At 43.7% G+C, this 23,995-nt stretch overlaps 3 protein-coding genes and 1 long non-coding RNA gene across 10 annotated transcripts in view; 3 read left to right on the forward strand and 1 right to left on the reverse strand.

Annotated features, from left to right (window-relative positions):
• Positions 1-6,278, forward strand: ak4 (adenylate kinase 4). 2 transcript variants are annotated; one of them, XM_037249068.1, is made up of 6 exons: positions 1-415; positions 1,000-1,119; positions 3,390-3,562; positions 4,722-4,840; positions 4,929-5,085; positions 5,359-6,278. In XM_037249068.1, exons 1-5 carry the CDS (start codon positions 274-276, stop codon positions 5,053-5,055), a joined length of 681 nt encoding a protein of 226 aa, XP_037104963.1. In that variant the 5' UTR covers positions 1-273; the 3' UTR covers positions 5,056-5,085; positions 5,359-6,278. The 2 variants fall into 2 exon arrangements, with proteins under 2 accessions (XP_037104963.1, XP_037104961.1); XM_037249066.1 differs by having other exon boundaries at positions 3-415; positions 4,929-6,278.
• LOC119121480 lies at positions 5,963-22,193 on the reverse strand. The gene is made up of 4 exons (XR_005097682.1): positions 22,182-22,193; positions 22,018-22,023; positions 9,071-9,073; positions 5,963-6,041 (listed from the first exon to the last, which is right to left on the reverse strand). It is a non-coding gene; the product is annotated as an uncharacterized LOC119121480 (long non-coding RNA).
• Positions 7,340-20,680, forward strand: dnajc6 (DnaJ (Hsp40) homolog, subfamily C, member 6). Of its 5 annotated transcripts, XM_037249055.1 has the most exons (19): positions 7,340-7,649; positions 9,744-9,888; positions 10,575-10,710; positions 11,495-11,544; positions 11,658-11,806; positions 12,219-12,341; positions 12,696-12,829; positions 13,130-13,324; positions 13,399-13,516; positions 13,764-13,843; positions 13,987-14,180; positions 14,939-15,307; positions 15,600-15,734; positions 15,871-15,972; positions 16,039-16,182; positions 16,253-16,579; positions 16,686-16,834; positions 16,914-17,090; positions 19,163-20,680. In XM_037249055.1, exons 2-19 carry the CDS (start codon positions 9,876-9,878, stop codon positions 19,262-19,264), a joined length of 2,697 nt encoding a protein of 898 aa, XP_037104950.1. In that variant the 5' UTR covers positions 7,340-7,649; positions 9,744-9,875; the 3' UTR covers positions 19,265-20,680. The 5 variants fall into 5 exon arrangements, with proteins under 5 accessions (XP_037104950.1, XP_037104946.1, XP_037104947.1 ...); XM_037249051.1 differs by lacking the exon at positions 7,340-7,649 and having other exon boundaries at positions 9,524-9,888; positions 16,042-16,182; XM_037249052.1 differs by lacking the exon at positions 7,340-7,649 and having other exon boundaries at positions 9,524-9,888; positions 16,045-16,182.
• Positions 22,054-23,995, forward strand: part of lepr (leptin receptor) — a 17,903-nt gene continuing 15,961 nt past the window's right edge. For both annotated transcript variants that reach the window (XM_037249047.1, XM_037249048.1), the window contains exons 1-2: positions 22,054-22,197; positions 22,420-22,559. In XM_037249047.1, the coding sequence (XP_037104942.1) occupies positions 22,147-22,197; positions 22,420-22,559 (191 nt within the window). In that variant the 5' untranslated portion in view covers positions 22,054-22,146. The remainder of the gene's footprint in view (positions 22,198-22,419; positions 22,560-23,995) is intronic.

Below are 23,995 nucleotides of genomic sequence, written 5' to 3' on the forward strand. Positions count from 1 at the left end.
AAATGAGGATATGCGCGCTTTTGCGGTAGGAGAAATAGCGGAAATGGGCACCAAGAGAAGCTTTTGCGACAAGCTTCCAACACTTTTGAGATAAAAACAGGGTTTTATTTTGCCTTCCGAACATTACGAGTGGGGTTGGAGGGGGGCGGTTTCATGCGTTGATCTTGTTGGGAGTTTCCCATTTTAACGAGGTAATTTTGGTTGCTTCTCTTGCAAAAGGCAAACGGGACAAGTAACATTACCAGAGTTTTATTGGATATTTGACGGGAGGAAATGGCCAAGTTGTTCCGCGCTGCAATAATGGGTCCTCCAGGATCAGGTAAAGGAACCATATCAGAGAGAATTGCACAAAGGTTCGGTCTGCAGTATTTATCCAGTGGACACTTTTTACGCGAGAGCATAGCAACTAAAACAGGTAAGATCAACTCCATCGCCGAATGTTATTCTTCATGACAAAATAAAAAAAAGAAGGATCCGTGAAGTGAGGCGCTAGCTATTCTTTGTTTGTGAATGCTATTAAAGTCGACAACGACATTTTTGGATCATTGGGGAAACGTCTATTTTGGACATGATCTCAAAGATTTACTCCACAGACCGAGTGTAAGTGAGCACGTAGCTTTGATGCATATCGGAAAAGAATTTGTCTCGCTCGAGTTGCGTCCGTTACGCACGTTTACTCGAAACGACGAGGTGCAACGTAAAGGTAATTGTAGGAGCAGTTACAGTCTGTGTCAGTGACGTGTGTTTGGATTTGACACTTGGGCTTCAATCCACAACGTGCTTCATCCACTGCCATTGTCGTTTCACAGCACTTTGAAGCAAGCCACATTGTTTTTGCACATCTTACATAACGATGTCGGACAGTCCAGTTGGGAGTTGTTTGACACCTCCTGTGGCAAGCAGCTGAATGAATCTTTTGTTCAAGAGTTTCAGAGGAAGTACTCTTAAGTTCATGATCTATCTATCTATCTATCTGTCTGTCTGTCTGTTGTAAAACAGAGGCAGGCGTGGAAGTCAAGACATATGTGGAGAGAGGCATGCTGGTACCTGATCACGTGATGACCAGGCTAATGATGCCCAGACTGGAACTCCTGAGTGGCCAAAGCTGGCTTTTAGACGGTAAGAAATACTTGCCCAAACTGTTCCTTTGTGTGCAGCTTTGATATATTGTACCTCATCTGCCATGCAAAGCAGTGGCTTATTCATAATAAATGGGAATGGGAATGGCAAAGCGTTCCTTCTCAGTGATTGGCCAACTTGCGTCCACTCCCATCATCTCAGATGACTTCTTTAGGAGAATGGAATGCATTCTCTATACAGTGCTTTTACAGTCGTACATAATGGGCTCGCCATACTTCTATTTACAGCAGCGCAAGAGAGGATTGTCACCATATGTTTATTGTCTATTTTGACCAGCAGCACCAATATTTACACAAAACGATTTTTCAGTGAGGCTAAACAACATATATAGAATCAAATCATATTTTTTTTGTCACAAGAAATCTGACTCCTGCATTTGGCCCATAACAATTGTGGACACAGTAAGCACACACGTTGCTTGACACTCATGATCACAAATGCCCCCTTTTTATTTCAGTGGAGCTGACCTGAAAGCACACCAGGTCACTGTCTTTTTCGAAGTTAAATATTATCTAGTAACTTTAGTAGTGTCCAAACATTGATGAACGCTACTGCTTGTTGAGTCACATAAAAGCTGAAAACAGGATTAGTAATCAATCAGTCAACATCATTTTGAGGTTGGCCCGGAATAAGAGCAGTTACACAGTTACTTTTCCATTTGAAAGTACATATACAGCATACTTCACTCATAGTTAAACCACTGTACAGCACGGTTACCTTTTTCACCAAATGTCATCCATCTTAAAGTTCTTAAAAAAGACATTTAAAAAAAAATCCATATGTTGCATCCATCTCGTGGGCAATTTCCAAAAGAAACATTTTTTGACTTAACTCTCATGCTCCAACAGTCCCTATGAACTGCCTGTCGAACATTTTTGAGATGATCTTTTGAAAATTGCCTAATTATTATTTTCAAACTAAACTAAGCTAGCATAGACTGTAGAAACAAAAGGTGTCTGGCACAAAGCGCAGTCTGGCTGAAGTTTTCTTTCATTTGATATTTCGCTAGACTTTGCACAAGTAGAATTGGGCTCTTGCCAGACCAGATGAAGGCGAGACAACTCTGTGCGCCCGCCGGGAGCAGAGTGGAGCAACAAGGCACGAAACTGTAATCAGACTGAACTTGCGCTGGCAAGAAAAGAAAATGATGGCTGTTTTTACCCTGAGTGCATGGCCACCGGTCGACCTAAATAGAGCCCTTAGTTCTTTGCAGCGCTCCAAAACATGATGAAGTCATGTGTCAGCCATACATGGAAGTGAGGGAGGGGCGTGACTTTGGTTAGAGACGTAATGGGAGAAAAGAGGGACGTGAAATGAAGCCAGCTCTTGGAAAAGTCAGCACCCCGCCCCCCTTAAACGTAACACACATGTGTTTTCGAATGTGCCAGGAAGCTGGACAACAACCGAGGCAAGCAAGGGCAAGACATGCAAAAGGCAGCTGGGATTCAAACTTACAACCTTTGACTGGGAATCAGACATGCTTATCACTTGCTGCAGTTTTTATTCATTCTGACTAAAATGATTGATTTTTTTTAATGCTTGCCGTACGTTTGTGTGTGCACACGTTTTCTCCTGCTTCTCTGGTTATTCACGCTGCCCTTCTTACAATAGTGGGCTGAACGGAGCATTCCAACTGGTAAATGTGTGAAATGAACAGTGACTCATCATGCCTCCCTCTCTTTGTCATGTGTGCGCCTTACAAAGTTTGTTTGTTCAGTTTTTCTTAAAGTTCCATTGCTGGGGTTTTAAAATTGTTCCACCTGTACAATAACGTTCCTCCAATTTGCTGCAACGAGTACAAGGCCGGAGCTGTTTTGAAACTCAATCAAAATTTGGTTTGTTTTTATGTTAGTTAAATCATTTTCCAAAAGTTGAATGCTTTTATTTACTTTTTTTTTGCATGTTTTTTTTTTAAAATGAAACACACCTATGATAAAACATTCAAATGTTACAACATGAATTCATATATTTGAAGAAAAAAAATAATATTCAGTATTTATTGGATGAATAATCGGTCATGTTTATTTTTTCTTTCAAATATTGGCACTTGCCTCACAAAAAGCATTTGCTTTCACGATCTCACAAAATAGTTTTTGGACTGTGGGAGTAAGCAGGAAAACCCACGCAAAGTCCAGGAGGAAATATTCCACACTTGGTCTATCTATTTCTTGTTTTGAATGAAAGCAGCATGTTTGGTGGTTTGACAGGATGGCGCTGGACTTGCTCCTCCGTATCTTGTTTGTGGGCAGGTTTTCCACGGACGCTTGCACAGGCCCAGACCCTGAACAACTTGTACCAGCTGGACATGGTGATCAGTCTCAACATCCCTTATGAGACTCTTAAAGACAGACTGAGCGACCGCTGGATCCACCCAGGGAGTGGTCGAGTTTACAACATGGGCTTCAATCCACCCCGAGTGCAGGTCTGAACATTTTCAATTGCTTTGCCATGTGAACAAATCATTTTTTGGTATCATTCAATCTCATGTTTCTTTTTGGGGGGAGGAAAATATGGGTCAAATTTGTCTTTTAGTATCCCGCATGTGTTACCAGCTTTGAGCTCTACAGGTCATATGACTTAACAAACTTCATTCCGTCTCCACTTCATTTTCTGGTTCTTTTATGCGAGTGTTTTGTGGTTTCTATTTACTTGACATGTTTCGTCATGATACCTTCGCCTTCATCAAAGAGTCACGAGAAACGTTGAGGTGAAACAACCAGAAGACTGGGAAATGTTTTAAAAAGCCCAAATGGATCAATTCCATACTTTGCATGGGACCATTCATACGCACGCACACTTCTGAGCGTACGAAATGAGGCCCCTGGTGTGTGTGTGTGTGTGTGGACCTTTTCTTCATCCACTGTACACAGTAGCATAGTGGAGCACTGGTTAGCACATCCGGCTCACAGCTCAGAGGTGCAGGGTTTGATTCCGGCTTTCCTGTGTGGGTTTCCTCTGCGTAATCTGGTTTCCTGCTTTCCAAAGACATGCGTGGTTGGCTGCAATTAAAATTGACCACTGGTTTCAATACAATGAAATGTTTTTTTTTACAGCATGTTTGCAGCTGTAACGAAGCGCTTTACACATAAAAGCACAAGGATACAATGACAATGAAAATGCTCAATTAAGAAACGAATTAATGTCACTAACATGTGTAGTAGACACCATGAAGTCATAGAACATCTGTCTTATTTTGGTTGAGGGGTTAGACAAAGACAAATAGAATGGAAACGTCTCAAACGAGTTACTAAGCAAACTTCTCGTGAAGTGAAAATCTTTGCTGGCATGCACATTTGGCCCAACAGAAAACCTTTTTCACTTACCACGTGAAAATGAGTCATCGTCAATATTAGTCATAATGTTGTTGCACAACATTGTCATGCGAGCAAAGGAGAGCTCAGCTTTATGGAAGGAACTTCTATTGATGCCATAGAAAGTTCATATCATATTCTTTGAGTGTGAATTTAAGACCACTGGCTCCCATTGTTGGATGAAGTTTGCTTTTATCCAAGTGCATGGGATTATTGTTCATCATTTGCTTTCATTCTCTCTCTGTTTACTGCGTGACGGACGCCTCAAAGGGCAAAGATGACATCACCGGGGAGCCCTTGATTCAGCATGATGATGACAAACCAGAAGCTTTAACGGCCAGACTGAGACATTACAAAGATGTGGCTAAACCTGTCATAGACTTATACAAGTCAGTACATTCTTATTTCTAGCTCACAAGTTGATTTACAGTTTCTGTGTAGATAATCTGTCACCTGTTCTTCTATGTCCGTACTCAGGTCACAAGGCATCCTGCACTCATTTTCTGGTACAGAAACCGATCGGATTTGGCCTTACATCAACTCTCTTCTCAGCACCAAGATGCACATACAGCCATTGGATGAGCGTCAAAGCCAGGCGCCCTGACTTTGCTCCAACTCATCAAAGGTCAAGAAGGTAGAACATTTGGAGTGAGTTTCTCCCACGATAGACTGTTTGTCTTTCAGGTTCCTCACTAACAGTGGAGTTGAGAAATGGCAGGATCCAATCTAGTTTCACGCAAATGTCATTGGAAGGTTCTTTTTTTTTTTTTTTGAAATACTATAAGGTGTGCTTGCTGGTGTGTGCAGTAATATAATGACTTTGTATTGAGTGAATAGCAAATCAGATCAATAGGCGTTGTTTTATACAAACTCATTTTTACTTGCGATGTACAATCTAATTTTGCAGAATTTCAATTGGAGCTGCGCGTAAGATAATATAAGGACAGAACATCAGGTATGAAGACAGAAAGCATAAGGAAGAAATATGTCAACTATAAAGGAAGATCTCCTTCGGAATATCGCAAACTATGCAATACACCACGTCAGACTGTTAGATTGACAAAAAACCTGTTACACAATGGTGCGAATAATCATTCTTGAACTTTGCCAGTATTTACCAATATGACCCGGTAACACCTCAAGAATCTCAAATCATGTCTCTTTCGAAATCCATACGGTTAATTTGTCAGACGTACAGTAATCATTATGAAGAATTAAAACAAATGTAAATGGTCAAGAATGTCTGCTAGGATTGCCCTTCGAGTAATGTCGTGAAAAGATATGGTCGGACCCGAGTTATTATGCAACTTTGTTCCTGAAAAGTATCGGTGGGTTTTCCGAGTGCAACCTTTGTACAAACTATATACTCTCTCTCTTGAATTCCGAAGTAACATTGATGAGGTCATTTGTAAAGTTTCTGTAGTACGCTGTGCAACGCAAGCTAGGCAGCTGTTTTGTAAACCAATCACTGACTTCCTAGTTACTCTTCTACTTTGGAATATGAATGCTACGTATTTACGTGCTTCCATTTCTGTTTGTGCTGCAAATCATGTCTCAATGTAACTCTACAGTGCCCCTTGTGGTTTGGTTCTTGTAACGTGCAAGATGCGCCACGCTGCTTTTCACATTCAAATAATCATCATCATCTCTCAATGTTCCTCTTTCAATTTCAAATATCACATTTGTGACAAGTTACATTAGGCTCGAGCATGGATCAGGCAATAAAGTCTACTTCTCTGCCTGTTTCCATATATAAAGATGCATTTTATTTTGGGATATGTGAGGGAGCACACACGTGAAAATAAAAAAGCGTTTGCCTACGCCTCGGAAAGTGGCTTAGTTATGTGTTAACTTGTCTGGTTGTATTGCGGATGCAAATTCCTTGTCATTTTCATAGCGATGAATGATTTGATAGACCGGTTATGCAATGATTCAACACAACCAAATTGCTCTTCTACTGTAATGACGCCTGGCAACAAACAGCATGTGCACCTCCCATTTGCACATTTGGTTGGGCATCTCAAATCAGTCTGCAGTTCAACTTACTGTGTACTGTTAATCCCACTCACTCACATGGATTTGAGATTGTAACATATAGATGAGGTTCAACATTCACCTTGTAAAAATTGAACAGGATCCATTCATCATCCGAACCGCCCAAAGTAGGCAGGGTTCACCCTGAACTGGTTTCCAACCACACCTATGGCTATTTTAGAGCACTCGATGAACCTACCGGCCGTGTTTTTGGTACGTGGGAGGAAATCGGAGTATCCGGAGAAAACTCAAAACAGACCAGAACATGCACACTTTGTGCCGTGCTTAACATGACATTGTTGTTGACATTTTAAGACATTGGTTTTTGTTTTCACACTGAATAAAAAGGTGTTGTCAAATCAAATGGTTCCTTTTACAAGGAAGGACACGGAAAAGACGAGACAATGCTCTCACTCGTCGTGACTACAATGGGAAAATGCCAAAAGATTTGTTGACGGTGTCGATTTCATGTGAGCGCACATAATAAGGGTTGGCAGCTTTTGTTCACCGGGGAGTGGAATGGGTGTGGTGAAAACATTTGCAGGTGGTAATGACTGCTTTTCGTGTAAGACATTTCTTTTCATGCTACTATTTGCATCCAAATTCTGCTCAATCTTGTTCCATTCAAAAGGCAATAAAAAGCAATTCTGGTGAATATATTCTTTGTTTTGATGTGATTCATTTATGCTTTTGAACCAAATGATATTCACGTGCACAAAAAGCCGATTGAAATATGAATGTCGCTTACAAATAGATGTGCAAATACTTCAATCAAATGTACATTTGCTAGTTCGGCCCAGGTTTGACCAGGTTGCTCCAATTCTAGTAGTGCACACAGGATGCACTGGGGGCGCAGTTTTGCGGGTCCATGTAGCGTACGCGTGTGCTAGCACGGAATTAACCCCGGCCGGCGGCGGCGGCGGCGGCGGCCACATCTCGGGATTTACCACAAGCTTGGATGCTGTGGGCTTCTCCTGCATCCGAATGTAATGTGTTTGCTGCTGCTGCCCGCTTCAAACGCATATCTGGGACAAGAAACGCGTTGACCTTTGACTTGCAGCTGATGACAACACAAAGGTCGCTGAGTGACAGCGAGAAGCTTCGAAGCGCATCTTTGCGGATCGATAGGATTGCGCTCCCGAATGCCTGAATCCATCCTGAAAGGTAAATTTATATCGCGTGCGTTTCATTTGTGCATGGTGCATCTGGCAAAAACGGGGGATGTGCTTAAATAGTCATTCTGTTACCGAGCGGACAGACGAAAAAGCCGGATGTTGTCATTACGTAACACACGCGCACACGTCAGTCCGTGGGGAATATCGTGCATCTTTCCTCCTTTTTCATTTGTAATCTGACAAGTTGTGTTGCAAAATGAGCACGCGTACATGGCAAGGGCTCTCATTTGCGGGAGCCTGTGTTGCGTTGCACGCCGTGCAAGCGTTGCATTTTGCGCGAGCGAGCGAGCGACTACGTGCCACCATTGCCTCACATGCGTCATTCACCTGATCGTCTCCAGGTTAGCGCCGTAACCTGTCACTTTGACGTTTAAACCAGTGTCTTGTGTAAACAATCCACAATCAAGATAATAATAAAAAGCAATGTCTGTGTTGGCTCACAGTGACGTCACCGCAGTTACGTCACTTGAGCGGCTTAGCAACTGTTTAGGGTTTTATGTTCCTGAGTGGCCTTCTTGAATGAGACAGACTCAAAGGTGAGCCACAGTTGGAACAATAATGCTTGCTCAAGCAGGGGGAAAAATATTCAGAAAACGGATTCAGTTGCATTTGCAGTTGCGGGTCATACCAAAGACTATAAAAATGGGACCCATTGCCTCCCTGCTTGGCACTCAGCATTAAGGGTTGGAATTGGGGGGTTAGATCACCAAATGATTCCCGAGCGCGGCACCGCTGCTGCTCACTGCTCCCCTCTCCCCCAGGGGATGGATCAAAATCACATGGGGATGGGTTAAATGCAGAGGACAAATTTCACCACACCCAGATGTGTGTGTGACGATCATTGGGACTTTAACTTAACTTTAACTTTTATTTTTTAGGTTAAATGATAATTACGCACTAAATAGATTTTCAGTTACCTTGCGATAACTTGCTAAACATGTGAGTGTCCAAATCAGCGGGGCAATTTTAGGACTTGCAGGATGATGAAAATGAACTTGCTGGGCTAAAAATGATGAAAAGGAAGGACTGTTTGGAACCTTTGTGGACAACTTGCATTGCAATGCGTGAGGTCTTTGAGAGGTGTGCAGGTACAGTATTGCTCTTCCTTGGAGATTCGACACATTCACTCCCAGGCTGCCATGGTCAGGAATGACAAGGGAAACTCTAAGAATGGAGCGGTTGTGCATTGGAGGGGTATCGTTTCCTCCCTCTTGAGCATTCCGTTCCCGCTGTGCTTCCATCCGCTCGCTGGAGTTTCCCAGGCTCATATCCTCTGTTCGCAACCATGAAAGTGTTGCCAGGGGACAGAGCAAAAGGAGGAAGCATTCCACCACTGGTCAGTGTTCTGCCCTGCTTAGACTCAAGGTCAAGATTTGAAATGGAATCGCATTGAATAAAAAGATGCCTGACTGACTGAAATCCGCTGACCCCCCCCACGAAAGCTCCCTTTTCTCAAGTAGATGACACTGCAAGTTTTTCAATTGGACATTTTTCACCATCAGTCTTGCATAATGGTTAATAATAAAAGCTTCCATCCAATTAAGATGACATGAGAATGAAATGCAATACTACATATAATCATTCAAGTGGGCAGAGTGCAGCAATCGATCAGTCTGGGTAGCAAAGAGTGGAGTAGAAGTTGTTGGAGTAAGGGATTCAATACTGGGCATGGAAAGGGCTACATGGGGGCACATTATTTGCCTCTTCGCCAGCATACACGACTGTGGAACACTGCGGCACTGGAGGGAGAGAGATAGGGCGACAGAGAGCGAGCATGCGTGCGAGCGAGCGAGCGAGCGAATGACGGAGCACACCAACCTCCCTCCCTCCCTCCCCCCGAGACAGCAGTGAGACCGTCCGTCCGTATTCTCTCCTCCCCGGTCGTACATGTGCTGCATCTAGCGGTAGCAACGATAGCATCCGTGCTTGTGCAGGAGACGGCACGGGGCGCCTTCAAAATAGCTTTGGATTTTTGGGGGGCGGGGGAAGAATATCTTTACTGCACAGTTGTTGTTTTTTTGTGATGAGCTTGCTGGGCGCATATAAGAAGAAAAGCACTTATAATGGCTATGAATGTTTGCAGTTGGTCGATAGTGGCAGAGATAGCTTCATTACCGGCAGAGGAGGAGGAGGAGGAGGCACACACGGAGCAGGCCCGGTAGCGGCTCTCCACGGACCCAAGGCCAGCCCGGGGAAAGTGGAAGACCGCAGCACCATGGACAGCTCAGGTACGACACCGGTCACAGGCGTAATGGAGTCAGCCATTCTTCAATTGGCAGATGGCTGGCACTTCTTTTCAGGCCTCTGTGTAGTATGCTGTGGTGCCATGTCACCTCCAGCTTAAAATGAGTCTTAAGATGATTTCACAAAATTGAGGAAAATCAGCAAGCATTTCCTGTCTTCCTAGATATATTGCCTTGAAAGTGTACTCTGATTGACTGTTATTATTATTATTATTATTCATTCTCTTTTTATTCTGGTCAGGTCTAAGACTAAAAGCCATGACTATATTCGTCTTATTTTAGGTAAAGAGAACTGATGACATTTTAGCAGATATTTTCAGTCATGCAATTCTATTTGATCTAAATCCATGAATACATCCATTTCAGACACTGAAGATACTCTGATTTGAATCATCTTCAGCATATTTTTCTAACCATGCACATCCCTTCCATTTAAATAAAATACCCCCCCCCACACACACACACACAAACGCATATACACCGTTATTGATGACATTTTGCTAGCACCTCTGCTGAAGAAATTGATGGACATGATTGAGTGGTTTAGTTGGTCTCTCTCTCTGTGGCAGGCACCATATTGCACGTCTTTAAATTCACCACTAGGTGGCATTCAAAAAGTCTACTTTTGCTTTCTATTTATTTTCGTCTGGTCAAATGTTTTCTTTCTCCAGATATGGATGCCAACTACGGTGGAGGATTGTTGGATATGGTTAAAGGCGGAGCTGGAAAGTTCTTCAGCAACTTTAAAGACAATCTCAAGGACACACTAAAAGACACTTCCACCAAGGTCATGCATCAGGTTGCCACGTAAGTATTCGTAAATCATGGACTTGTCATATTCATCTTTTGGTCTACAAAAAAAAGGAATTGACCTTGCCGTTCCAATACTTTTGGAGGGGACATGTTGTTTTAGCATGCGTGTGCATTATACGCTCCTTCCATCCACATTCATTTGCAGAGCTCTGCGTCGATTCAAGTGACTAAGTAAAAGAAGAGAATTCAAATCTCTTCTTTGATTTGTTGTGTTTTTTAAATGAGGTGAGCTATATGTGAAAGAGAACACCAGAGTCTGGCACAGCGTGCTCCACTCACTGTTTGTGCACTGGGACCACAATGGGGGCTCTGTTTTGCAAAAAGACCACATGGATTACCTCTCACTATTGACTCACTCAGCAGATCTGATCCTGAATATTCCTGCCCCCCTCTCCTGTCCTGTTGGTTCTTCTTTACAGCTTTGCTCATCTGTTTGTACTCTGGCTCTCCCCACAAATAAATTATTCATGCTAGTTCATTGTGCTAAATGGCCAGTGCACTGCTGTTATGCAGAAGGCTGCATTTCATCACTACATGTTTGTTCAGTGCATAGACGCTATGCGTGTAGGAGGCATGAACAATGAGGGAGGTACACTGCTATAGCAACCAGCGCAAAGCTCAAGATGAAAAAAGTCCTGACTTACACACATTCATTTTGGACTCTTGGCTGTGTGAATGAGTGTAATCATTTGATATGGTGAAGACTTTCTCCCTCGTTTGATTGACTTTGACCTTTCTCTGTGAAAATGTGCATAAAAGGGAATGCTCTTTTTTGCAGGTACACCAAAGGGGAGCTCGACATAGCCTACATCACGTCAAGAATCATAGGTGAGTGCAAAAGTATTTTGTGTGTGCATTTTGACTGGCTCCAATACGTTTGCTCTTTGTTCCACTGCTTGACGTGTCAAGTTAGCTGAGTTGTTAATGATGTCATTTTTCAGTGATGACCTACCCAGCCGAGTCTGTGCAGATTGGCTACCAAAACCACGTGGAGGACATTCGATCCTTCCTGGATACGCGTCACGCTGACCATTACACTGTCTTCAACCTGTCACAGCGCAACTACCGCGGAGCCAAATTCTCCAACAGGGTAAAATAAACACAGAGAAACGGTCTTTCTTGTTCCAATGAATCCAAAGTGGCCAATGTATGTCCAATTTTGTTTTTCATGGCTAAATGTAGCTGTTGTGCCTTTTAATCAGTGCTGGAAAAGAACTCTACATTTGTTTTACTTGGACTGCCCACATGTCCAGTGGATTCAAATGAAATATTTTTTACGCAAAACTACCTGCAAGGCAGTTGTGGAGTTAATCTAGTGGCCTAGAGATATCTTGCCTGTGGAAGGAAGTTAGCTACTAGCGTACCTTGACACATCATTGTGTTGTGTTGCTGGAATGCTGCTACCAGCCAGCGCGCTCTAACTTCGACATCTCATCCTTGCTCTTTTGTTGGGTTGTTTTCACCCTTTCTTTTCCTGTCGTGCCATCTCCGTGCTCCTCCAGGTTTCCGAGTGTAATTGGCCCGCTCTGCAGGCTCCCAGCCTCCACAACCTCTTTGCTGTTTGTAAGAACATGCACAACTGGCTTAAACAGAATCCCAAGAACGTGTGCGTCATCACCTGCTCGGTAAGCATCTCTTTGAAAGAAGTGACCTGCAATGCACAAAAGACTTTCAGCTTGAAAGGTTCCATAAGAAATGGAATCCAATTTTGGCCCCTAATGACTGTCTTTTTCTGTCCTGTGTAATTGTTTGATGGGAAATGTGAAATCCAATTGAACACTTTTCTGTCATTTGCTCCCGCAAATGAGAATTGTTGCCTCTCATTAACCTGAAAGGAACTCGGCGCAATGAGCTCGTAATAGTACTTGGTTTTTTTTTCCACCCGATGTGAGATGGTCAAACGGTTTGACGTTACGTGCTCCTTTTCTTCCGAGAAATTGAACTTCGGATGTGATGAGCGCTCGCTGTGTGCTTTTTAGGACGGCCGTGCGCCCTCCGGTGTCTTGGTTTGCGCCATGTTTTGCTTCTGCCACCTCTTCAACAATCCCGTTCCTGCCATGCAACTCCTCAGCGCCAAGAGACCAGGCTCGGGCCTCTGGCCTTCACACCGCAGGTAGAGTAGCTGAAAATTGTACTCAAGTAGCGCCCAAGCAGGAAGTCTGCTGCGTTGTGGGGGTTCAAATTGCCATTTGAAGGGTTCCAGCATAAAGAAGTCAAAGGCATAAAGGAACTTAATAGGTCACAACACAATTGTTTGTATTCGTCTTTGTGAGCAGAACAACATTTTGGGGTCTAGAACTACGTCAATAATGGACATGTCCAAATGTGGTCATCATCCAGATAGTGAAATGATTTAATTGCATATTTACCTCGGCGCAGTGGTTCATAGGCTGGGAATGTTGCTCTCTGGCAGGTACATCGGCTATGTATGTAGCATGGTGTCGGAGAAGCCCAGTCTACCCCACAGCAAGCCTCTGAAGATCAAGGCTCTCACCGTCAGTCCAGTGCCCTGTTTCAACAAGCAACGGAGCGGCTGTCGGCCCTTCTGCGACGTGCTCATCGGAGAGACCAAAATCTTCTCTACGGCGCAGGACTACGAGCGAATGAGGTACAGCCAGACGCATTTGGACACTTAACACTTTGATATGATTCCATGGATTCATTCTATTTGGGTATGATTAGAGAGCACAGAGTTCAAGAGGGGAAAGTGGTTTTTCCTCTGGGCGTCAGCGTGCAAGGAGACGTCGTCGTTTCTGTCTATCACATGAGGTCCACCATAGGGGGACGTCTGCAAGCCAAGGTACATCTTGTTTGGTGAATTATATATTCAAATGCAACCTTTCAAGGTGAACATTTGAGATAAAAAAGAAAAAATCAAGACAGTTTGTGGAGTTTCATTTTTTCCAATTTAATTCATTTTTTAAATCACACTACTTTTAATAATGTTAGGATCAGATCCAGCTAATATCAGTTCAACAGGAAATATTCCAATAAAACTTTTCTTTAAGCCTCACTTGTTGAAAGTAACAGTTTGCTTCACCCTTTAGGTGTCGAACATGCAGATTTTCCAGATCCAGTTTCACACTGGCTTCATTGCACCCGGAACCACTATGTTGAAATTTAACAAGTAAGTATTGGTGACTACTTAATTAATAATGGAGTACTTGTACAGGTCTCGGTCTTAAAAAACAAAAACCGTGTTATCCCTACATGTAACTGCTGTTAGATACTAAAAGCACTGTCAGTTTATCACCTCATATCTCCTGTCAGACCAGAGCTGGACGCGTGCGACTCTCCAGACAAGTATCCCCAGCTGTTCCATGTGATATTGGACGTGGAGGTGGAGGGCTTAGACAAACAGAAAGACCTCACGCCACCCTGGGAGCAGTTCCCGTCAAAAGATTTGAGTCCCAATGTGCTTTTCACCTGCCATCAGGAACATCAGGATGCTCTCGCCATCGCCGGTACTTGTCCTACTTATTACAATATAGTGGTTCTATGAAATGAAAATAATTGACGGATGTACTAGACATTTATTTGTGCAATGATGATAACAAATACTGATGTAGCAAGAAATAGTCCAAACCCAATTTTTCCCAATGAAGTTGGGATGGCATTGCCGCAGAATAGTGCTGTTTAACTAACTTACTAACACTCGCTCACTAAGTCACTTTTATTTTTGCCCCACCAAGATGAGATGGAAGGCTTGGATTTGGAGGGTAAGACAGTAGTGGAGTAGAACTGTACAAAACTCCAGTCTAGCAAAACAAGGGGCCATTCAATTTGATCATGGAAACTATATTTATAAGCATATTGCATTTAAATGATTGCTTCAACTACTGCAAACACGTGTGATTTAATCATGTGTTCAAATCTTCCGTGATTGCATTGAATGGAGCCTCATCATTGTTCTGGCATGGGAAAGAAGTGCTTCAAATGCCCCTGATGCAAATCTCCGTTGTAAATATAAAGTATGACTTTAGTATAGTTTAGTTGAAGCGGTTGTTCTCAGGCTCCAACCCTTTTGACATGACAGACAAGACGCCGTTGATTGTGCATTTTGATGATGCGAAAACATTTAGTTGGCCATCATCCATTATTTCCCATTTTGACTGCATCATTTCCCCAAATATAATTGCATCTATCTTATTGCTGCTTTGAATTGTTGACATAGTATTTCTCTTTCTCTGTTCTTCCGTTCATTCTCCAAACGGTCCTCCAGAGCCAAGCAGGCCCCACGGGGGTCCCGACGGCCGAGGCCACGGTGAGGAAAGCGAGCCCTCTGACGACGACATGATCTCCCTCTCCAGCCAGCGGAGCAGCACCAGCACAGCCCCCCATAAAGGGGATCAGCCTTCTCCGACCCCCGTGGACCCGGACCCCCCCGGAGAAGTAGATCTCCTTGGCCTGGGTGGTGAAGATATCAAGCAACCACCTCCCGTTACCCACGCTCCATCTACGAGCACTGACCTCCTGGGGGACTTGTTCGGGGCTCCACCGCAGCCGACCAGCGGGGCGTCATCTAATCACTCCACTCCACATAAAACAGTGGCGAGCTCTGCCTCGCCGTGTGCTTCCCCTGGCCCACCAGGTGAGTAGACAGAATGCAATTCGGTCGATTGGCAGATGTTCTTTTCTATTGCAAGATGCTCCTCTGGTGGCAACAGTGCCATCTGTTGTCAGCAGTGTTAGCCAACAAGCTTTTTGTCAATGTTTCACTTCAAGTCAACACTAAGCACTCACAATTGACAAGAAAAGATAGCAAATAGCTCTGTGTTGTAAAATTGGTGTCTAGATTGAATGACTTATGAAGCAAATGGAAAATATCCCATGGAATGAATAACTTGAATGCATATGGAGCCTAGTTTTTGTGTGATCCCCAGTGTTTGACCCCTTCGGAGGCGGGCCTAAACCTCAGGAGATGATGGGCTCGTTCCTCGGAGCAGGTACGGAGCAGTCGGCCTCCTTCTTGCATGCCGCTCGCTCTCCATCCCCCACCTTACAGCCCACAAGCTTTGGTGAGGCATGTCTCTTCTGCTCTCATGCTCGTTGTCGTTGAGCAGTCACTGCCAAAAGATAAGAAGCAAAAATTGTAGGAAAGACTCAAGCTGATCGCAAACATAACCAGGGTGGTAAATGACTGTTCTCGAATAGGACGGAGTTCCCCCGTCCAAGCCGCTACCCCGAGTGTCAACATTCAGCAGCAAAACGTCATGGGAGGCTGGGAATGGAACAGGACAGCCACGACCGGCACAGGTACAACCGAGCTGCACCCAACCCAAGTACGATTATAAGAAATGAATATCCTCTCTAATTTTGGAGGAGGAGGCGGCGGCGGCGGCGGCGGCTTGGGAGTGGGCAGTCGATCAGCCACGACGAGTCCAACGGGCTCGCTCCACAGCACACCCACCCACCAAAACAAGCCAAACACTCTGGACCCCTTTGCTGACATAGGTAACCTCGGGGGTAAGTTACTGCCCTGCATTTCAAGTCGCCGCATTGGAGTTTGGGACGTAAACTCAGCCCTTTCTTCCAGGAGGTTCTGGATTCTCCAGCAAGCCCACCACACCAACAGGAACAAGCCCTTCCTTTCCTTCCACGGGCTCTCCATCGCGGTCTCCGCAGCATGCAGGAGGGTGGCAGCCCCACTCGGGAGCTGCTTTCCCATCGTGGCAGCCTAACACTGCCACAGGAGGCTGGCAGCCGCAAGGACAAGGAGCCACTCCCCAGCCAAAGCCAAGTCCGAGCCACGTGCCCGGCGGGCCTCACACTTCGCCGCAGAACCGACCCAACTATAATGTTCGGTTTTCTGCAGGCGGGGGTGGATCACCCAGTGCTGCGGGCAAAGCACAGACGGGATTGGGTGAGCATCAAACTTGGCTATTAAAAAACGAATAATAATCATGAAATTCAAAAAAATCTTTGAATGTCTCTCTGCTTGCTTGCTTGCTTCCTTCCCTTTGTGGCAGGCTCTAAGCCCAAGGCTTCCAATGCCAACTTTGATGACCTGCTGTCTGGTCAAGGCTTTGCAGGGGCCAAAGAGAAGAAAGGACCCAGGACTATTGCAGAAATGAGGAAGGAAGAAATGGCCAAAGAGATGGACCCGGAGAAAATAAAGGTAGCAGTTTGTCTCACTTTGGGTGATGTTGTCAATACACACGCCCGTGACTTGTTTGAAATGACTTTATTTTTTTTAGATTCTCGAATGGATTGAGGGGAAGGAGCGCAACATCCGGGCTCTCCTGTCCACAATGCATACAGTGTTGTGGGAAGGAGAAACCCGCTGGAAGCCAGTTGGCATAGCTGACCTGGTGACTCCAGAACAGGTCAAAAAGGTCTACCGCAAAGCCGTCCTCGTCGTCCACCCAGATAAGGTGAGATGAAAGTGTTTTGAATGTTTTTAACCCCCACACATTTTACGGCACTATATATTACATTATCAACTCATTCGTTAATATAATAATATATCGGAATAATATAATGTCCTTTCATTTTATTGCATCAAACATTATTTGCATTGTTTTTTTCTCTGAAAAGTATGGTAAGGTATAGGCCATCAAATCCTCATCGTATTTTAATCAATGTTGCTCAGGAACTTTCTGATACACGACACAATGAGATAAAATATGAAAGCCATGACCAGAAAAATGATCAGCCCCTCAATAATGTGACTCGTCAAAGTTCCAAAGGTGGGCTTCAACCAGTCAAACAAAGACGTATTTTCCTGGTGAACGACATTTGTTGTTTCACGAAGGTGGCTAACTATATTAGCAATGGTGATATTATAGTCAGGCACAAAGGTACAACATTCAGATCCAATGACAGAACAAGTCCCCCCTCTGGCCGCTAAGAGAAAATCCAAAGCCGCTCGCTTTTGTAAAGCCAGCAGTCGAACCGAAGCCAGTTCGCTCGATATGAGCCCGAGCGCCCTGCCCCTTTCGTTGGCGATAATCTCCATCGCGTGAGACAGATCGGCCATTTGATGCAAAGCCGACGTAACGCCGTAAAAAGAGCACCAATGGCGTTCTTGAACGGGGACTGATGGTGCGTCCGGAATGAATCTGAAACGGCCCGTCTCGGCCTGTGAAGAGGAGCTCTCTTGGGTAACGACCGAGTCACTCTCATAGATGACGTACGCTAAGCCGCAGCGGCCTTTGTAATCCACCGGAAGATACGGGTAAGCCATGTTGCCGCACACCCAGTACATTCCCACCGGAGACGAGACGGAGCAGAGGGCAGCGCGGTGAGCCAGCGCCTTGAGCCGGGTCGGGCCCGCCGTCTCCAGGCACCGCTGAGGCCTCCGTTGCACCGTCTGAAAGTCACCGTCGGGGTGACTCGGGTCCCGCTTAAACGTACGAAGGCAGTCCGATTCTCCTACGGGTGCCGTCCCGTCATTTTCCAAACACCAGGAAAACTTTGGAGGAATGAGCTGTACAGGAACGGGATTAGGCGTTTTCACACACTTGTTGCAGTTTGTGCGCGGTCCCGAACAGTTGAGAGGTCGCATTTTGGACAGACAAGGGCATTCGGGGTGAGAGTAGGACTGGGAGAAGGGGATATGCAGAAGGTGGCAGGTGTCTCAGTCAGAAGCGGGCAAGGTCATCAGGGGCAAGCCCGCTCCGGCCGTGTAGGGCGTCAAAGCGCAGACGTAGCAGCTGGAATTAGGCTGGAGGTGCTGGGCGACTTGCCTCGCCATAGTCAGGAAAAGGTTGATATCGTCCACCCTGGCGTCTGAGGTGACCTGTGGCGCACCGAGGATGGACTCCACCAGGACCACCACCACCAGAAGAAGCGTGGGCATCCTTATGGCAGGCAGGAGAAAAAAAGGGGTCCTCTCATGCAGACAGTGTCTTTAGATTTAAGAGCAGCACCATCATCAGGGTTCAGCATCTGATTGTGGAGTCTCCTCCCTTCTATCAGCATGTCACACGGTTCATTCATCAATCTTCACTAAGCAATCACTTTGTGATGTTGGGACTTTCAGGAAGCTTCAGAGAAACATTTTGACAGCATTTGAATAGGAGACTGCAGCGAGCCTGTGTTTGCCTCCACCTGGAGCAATCTGGTGTCACAGTTCGATGTTTGCATGACGCTCTTTTCCATTTGCTCCTTAATGTATTCGATGTTTGCATGACGCTCTTTTCCATTTGCTCCTTAATGTATGTGTGAACAGGCTCCATTTGTTGACACTGTTTCTTGGCTTGCTGCTGCTTCAGAGTGCATTTCGGAATTTCTCACCAAACACCGGCTGAGCTAGGCTTTTTCCATTTAAGGATATCTTAAGGAGTCTGCAAAATATATATATATATATATATATATTTTTTTAACCAAACCCCCAAAATTCTTCCAAAAACAAATGTGTATCCCCACAGGCACATTTTCCACTTGTGTGCTTCAGAGAAAATGCCATTCGTCACTAATTTCCGTCTTTCGTTACCCATCACAGGCAACGGGACAACCCTATGAACAATACGCCAAGATGATTTTCATGGAACTAAATGATGCCTGGTCAGAATTTGAAAGCCAAGGACAAAAACCTCTGTACTGAAAAAACAAAATGGATTGCAAAGAAATGAGGGAAGAGAAGATCCTGACATGTTTCAAAGCACTCTGGTCAATATTTGCCACCTCACACATTGAACACATGTTCTTTTACTGCGATCGTGTAAAACCTCCTACTGTGTATCATTTGTGCAATATTATCTCAGCGCTCAAACACTATTGAGTGTCTAGTGCAAATCTGACTTGATCGAACTAAAACAGTCGATAGTGCCCATACAAGATAAGAATAAACCTCATCAGCGAGTAGACTGTGACCAAGTTGACTACACTAAGTGTTCCCGTTGACAGACTCCAATATTACAATAAAAGCTGACAATAGATATTGTAGAACATAGCGATACCAATTTTGACCATTGCCTTTTTACTGGCTGTCATTTCGGATCAGCACATGTACAGTTGTAAACATGAAGCACTTTGAAGCGTTGTCACTCAAATGAGCTCCGTTTTAGTGCTAGCTAGTTTGGTCAAAGCACAAACAAAAGAGGAAAGGCAATTATTATTCAGCATTTTGTGCATTATCAGCACAGGGCTCCTTTTTTTTTTTTTTATTATATAAATTGTGCTTGTCTTTTGCTCTATTTATTGAAAAACTTGCAGATGTCTGAGCCAGTAACTCCTCAACAGAGTTTCCAACTCCACTAGAGTAATCAGCAAATGTTACTCAATGCCACGAATCGCCTGTTGCTCCCCCAACTCGTTAGAATGCAATAATGGGTTTACTTTGCAACAGGTCTGGAATGAAATCCTAATGTCATACTGACGGAAATCTTGATTTGTCTCCATAAACCGGCTGGTACTGTAAAAACCCACTGAAATTGATGCCGTGAGGTTACTTGTGTATGACCATTTCTCTCAGAGCACTGACACTTTTATTTGTTTTAATAATAGCATCAAATTAAAGCTATGTACACAGTCTAATTGACATATTTCAAGACATTTACAGTCCATTTGATGCCTGTTTTCAGTTCCCATTTATTGGAATCGCGTTACTGTTGTCATTTTGTCCGAATCTTTTGTTTTCAGGACTCTCTTATCTGTATTTTGTATAGTGACTGAAAAGTACTCAAAGCAAAAGACGCTTTAATTGATGTCTGGGATCCAACATGATTTGAATCTCGCAAAGCGTAGCGGGCGCTCAGAGACACTGAAAAAAAGAAAGTGCAAACACAGGATTTGTTGTGTATGTACTATTGTGCTCTACTTCCAAGGATGATCAATGTGAAAGTAGCTCCTAATCTGAATAATCCCTCTACAGTCTTACAAATCATCCAAATACTATAAATATCTGTGTTGTACTCTGTGGATGTGTGTATGGAAGTGATTTGGACTATTGGATATTTCATGTCTTTGCCTGTCTGCTGTATTACTAAACCGAGTAAAATACTGTTGATGTGTTCCCTTTCATTTGCATACGTACGTATATGCTACGCGCGCACACTGTTGCTGCACCCAAAGATTTCCCCCCACCACCCAAATGGCCATCAAAACGTTTATGCAATGAAAGAGTCATCAATTATTGGACTCATCGGGCAGGCACACAAACAAACAAGTCTTAAGAATTTTCTTTCATGTGTTCCTGGAAGACCTGGAACCATACAGGAAAACAAATTAGCACTTCTCAGTAAATGACTTGGATTAAAAGCAGGTTAGGTATTCCCTATTTTTGCAACTGGAAAAAACAACTTACTGCATTCAAATATAGCTCGCCATGTCCTCGCGTAAATATGATTTTTTTTTTTCCAATAAGTGCTGTATTGATTGTCCTTGTCTGTTTTGGTGTTTCAAACGAAACATCCCATATGGGAGCAGTTAAGCTGGACCGTATCAGGACATTGCCAAGGGGCAATTTGGGGCAATTTTCAATACCCCTGTAATCGGATGAATCACTTGCTTCCTCGCTTTGCCTTTTCTTCTGTGTCCCTTGTTCTCTCTTGACGTACTTCCCGAGAGCGCAGGCTGTTTTGTTTTCCATTCTGTGTGTGTGTGTGAATATTATTGTTAGAAATGCCACCACATTGTAACGTTCCTTGAGTGTGTACTTTTGAGATGATTTGGCTTTGGGTGGTGCCTTGCTTGCCACCTGTGCTGTGGTCAGTACATAGAAGGTTACTGGCAGTTTAAAAATAGGTTTTCATTTGTGTTCCACAGGGTCATGTGGGGGCCTTAAGCAAAATAATGCCAAGGGGCTGATAATATCTTTGGTCACAGTGTACTGTGCGAACCCAGATTTGACATATTTGTCCGATTGTGTCACACTTGTCATCATCCCAAGTGACTGGCAGTACTTGCAGTAGATGGTGCCAAACTTCATTCTAAAATAGGGAAAGAATTTGTTGTGCTTTTCCTTTTTCAAGCTCACACAAATAAGATGTTTTGAAGTCAAATGAAATCGAACCATTTCACAATGTACTGAGGAAGGGTTAGTTTGCCAAAACAAATGAATAAAGAGTGGCCACTGGACTCTAGCGAAAAGTGTGCTAAACTAGCTGATCCTAAAGTCCCATACTGCAAGTCCAAGGTGGGCGATTCATTTTTTGAACGAACCACACCAATATGGATATTTATATTTGCAGCAAATGTCTACATTTGGTGGGTCATGAGAATTTGCATGAAAATAAAAGACTGTGGCACTGATGATTTGATGAACACAATTGTGATGTATCCTCCATTGAAACCATGACACAAAAATGGCCTCACAGGTCAGGTTATATTGCTGCTATAGTAAGATATACTTTCCACTGACAGCTGGGTTACATTTGCGCTGCTCCGACCGAGTGAGTGAGTGAGAAGGTGCTACAAAGTGGCACCTCCTCTTGAAACATCAGAGGGCAGCTCAGATATCAATTATATTTAGTGGAACAATTTGGCATGCAGCCACTCTGGGAAAAGCCCTCTCTCTTGACAGTATCATTGAAACAGGTGAGTGACAGAATAAAGGTGAGCTTTGGATGAAGCTGTTGTCTGTCAGTGAAATCCTTTAGGGCAGGCACACAGCTGTCGTGACATCCATTTGGTGTACATGCGTACAAAAATAGCGCTATGCTCCATGCCAACTACCATCTACGCAACAACTTGTGCAAATGCACTCGTGCACCTCTTGCCGTGTACTGTGTGTATTCTAACACCGTGTCTCTGAAATAGCATAGTATACCCAGAGACACACACTCTGCATCGAGATTCCAGTTCATTGGACCCACAATGTTGGTGAGAGGACTTTTATCGGATGGCCAGCTTTGTATTTCTAGCTGTGATACTGGACAAGTAAAGACTCAAGATAACAGATGAGTCATTTTTGATATTATGTGTGACACAGGCTACACAGACTAATTTTACTTTTAATCAGTAGCTAAATTGTTGCCAGGAAAACAAAAGCTTTATGACTTTTCATTTTTTCTACTGAAATGGAAAAAATTACAATACTCCCTTTTGATTCGCATCTGATGTTTGGCTACATTCTTTCAAAATGAAATTTGGGTCTCAAGGCCTTTTATAAAGTTCACATTTTTCTTGTGTGAGAACTGATCAGTTACTGTTTGAGCCACGACAAAGTTTGACCTTTTGTTTTTGTTGCGGTTCCCAATTCCTACTGCTTGGAAGCTGATGTTCAATGTATTTTGAGTATTAGTGATGGTACGTGTTGGAAACACTGATTTTTAAGTAAGTCGTAAAATGAACGTCACATGACTATACTGTACAATCTAGTCAATGGGTGTATGGCAACCCAGTCAAAAGTGATGCTAAGTTTGTATACAAACATTCAAAAGGAGCCTTGAGCTAAATCTGTGCCAGCAAAACTCAAGACAGCAGCCTGCCAGTGTCTGACATTAGACTCCTGTTGTAACGGCCAATTCACCCATTTGGGTCATTGAAGCTGTGGTTGCGCAACACATAGCCAGACATATCCATGGTAACAAAGGGCTTCTGCACCGTGCCTGTGGCTGCATTAGACCTTTTAGGTGAAAGATAAACATCAGCTCAAAGTGATCACATCAACGTATTATAACGCGGAGGACTACGTATGTGTTGATGTTACTCATTAGCCATTAAGTCAACCACAAGGTCACACCTCATGAAGTAGCAAGTCTATTTATTGGATGGAGTGCACAACACTATATTATTTGAACAGACTAACACACACACACACACACGATGGATTATGGAGGCAGGACCTGTCGGTAATTTGAAATGTCAAGGTGTGTTAATATATGAAATTTGAAGCTGGATGAAAAGCAGACAAATGGAAAACCCAGAGGTGGAGGGATGTACTGTACTGCCCTCATTTTTGTTCTGCATTTAGTGTTTTGGATCTTGAATCAAATTAAAAAAAAAACATCAGCCACTTTGCTTTGGAACATTTGAGTGCCGTTTTTTAAGAAAACATAATTAGTATACTTGTATTACTTGTCCTGTAAGAGGACCCAGAAATAATTTGCTTGACTAAGGTGAAAGGATCTTTCTTCAGCTGGCTTAACAACCTTAGTCATTTCCTAAAATGTAACCAAGATATGAGTCAAGGACACTAATTGGCCACATATTCTTGTGCTGCTAAGCAATTAATGAGGCTGTCAGTTAACTTCTATTTCCACAATAATAAATGGTAAAACATGTCATGAAGAAAAAGGCACGCCCCACCCAGTGCGTGACACAAAAGTCATTTACATGTATTTTGATAGCGAGTGTGAGAAAACACAAGGTGCATACATATAAGCTCAAAATG

The sequence above is a fragment of the Syngnathus acus genome, chromosome 4 (assembly GCF_901709675.1).
Source record: "Syngnathus acus chromosome 4, fSynAcu1.2, whole genome shotgun sequence".
NCBI lineage: Eukaryota > Metazoa > Chordata > Actinopteri > Syngnathiformes > Syngnathidae > Syngnathus > Syngnathus acus.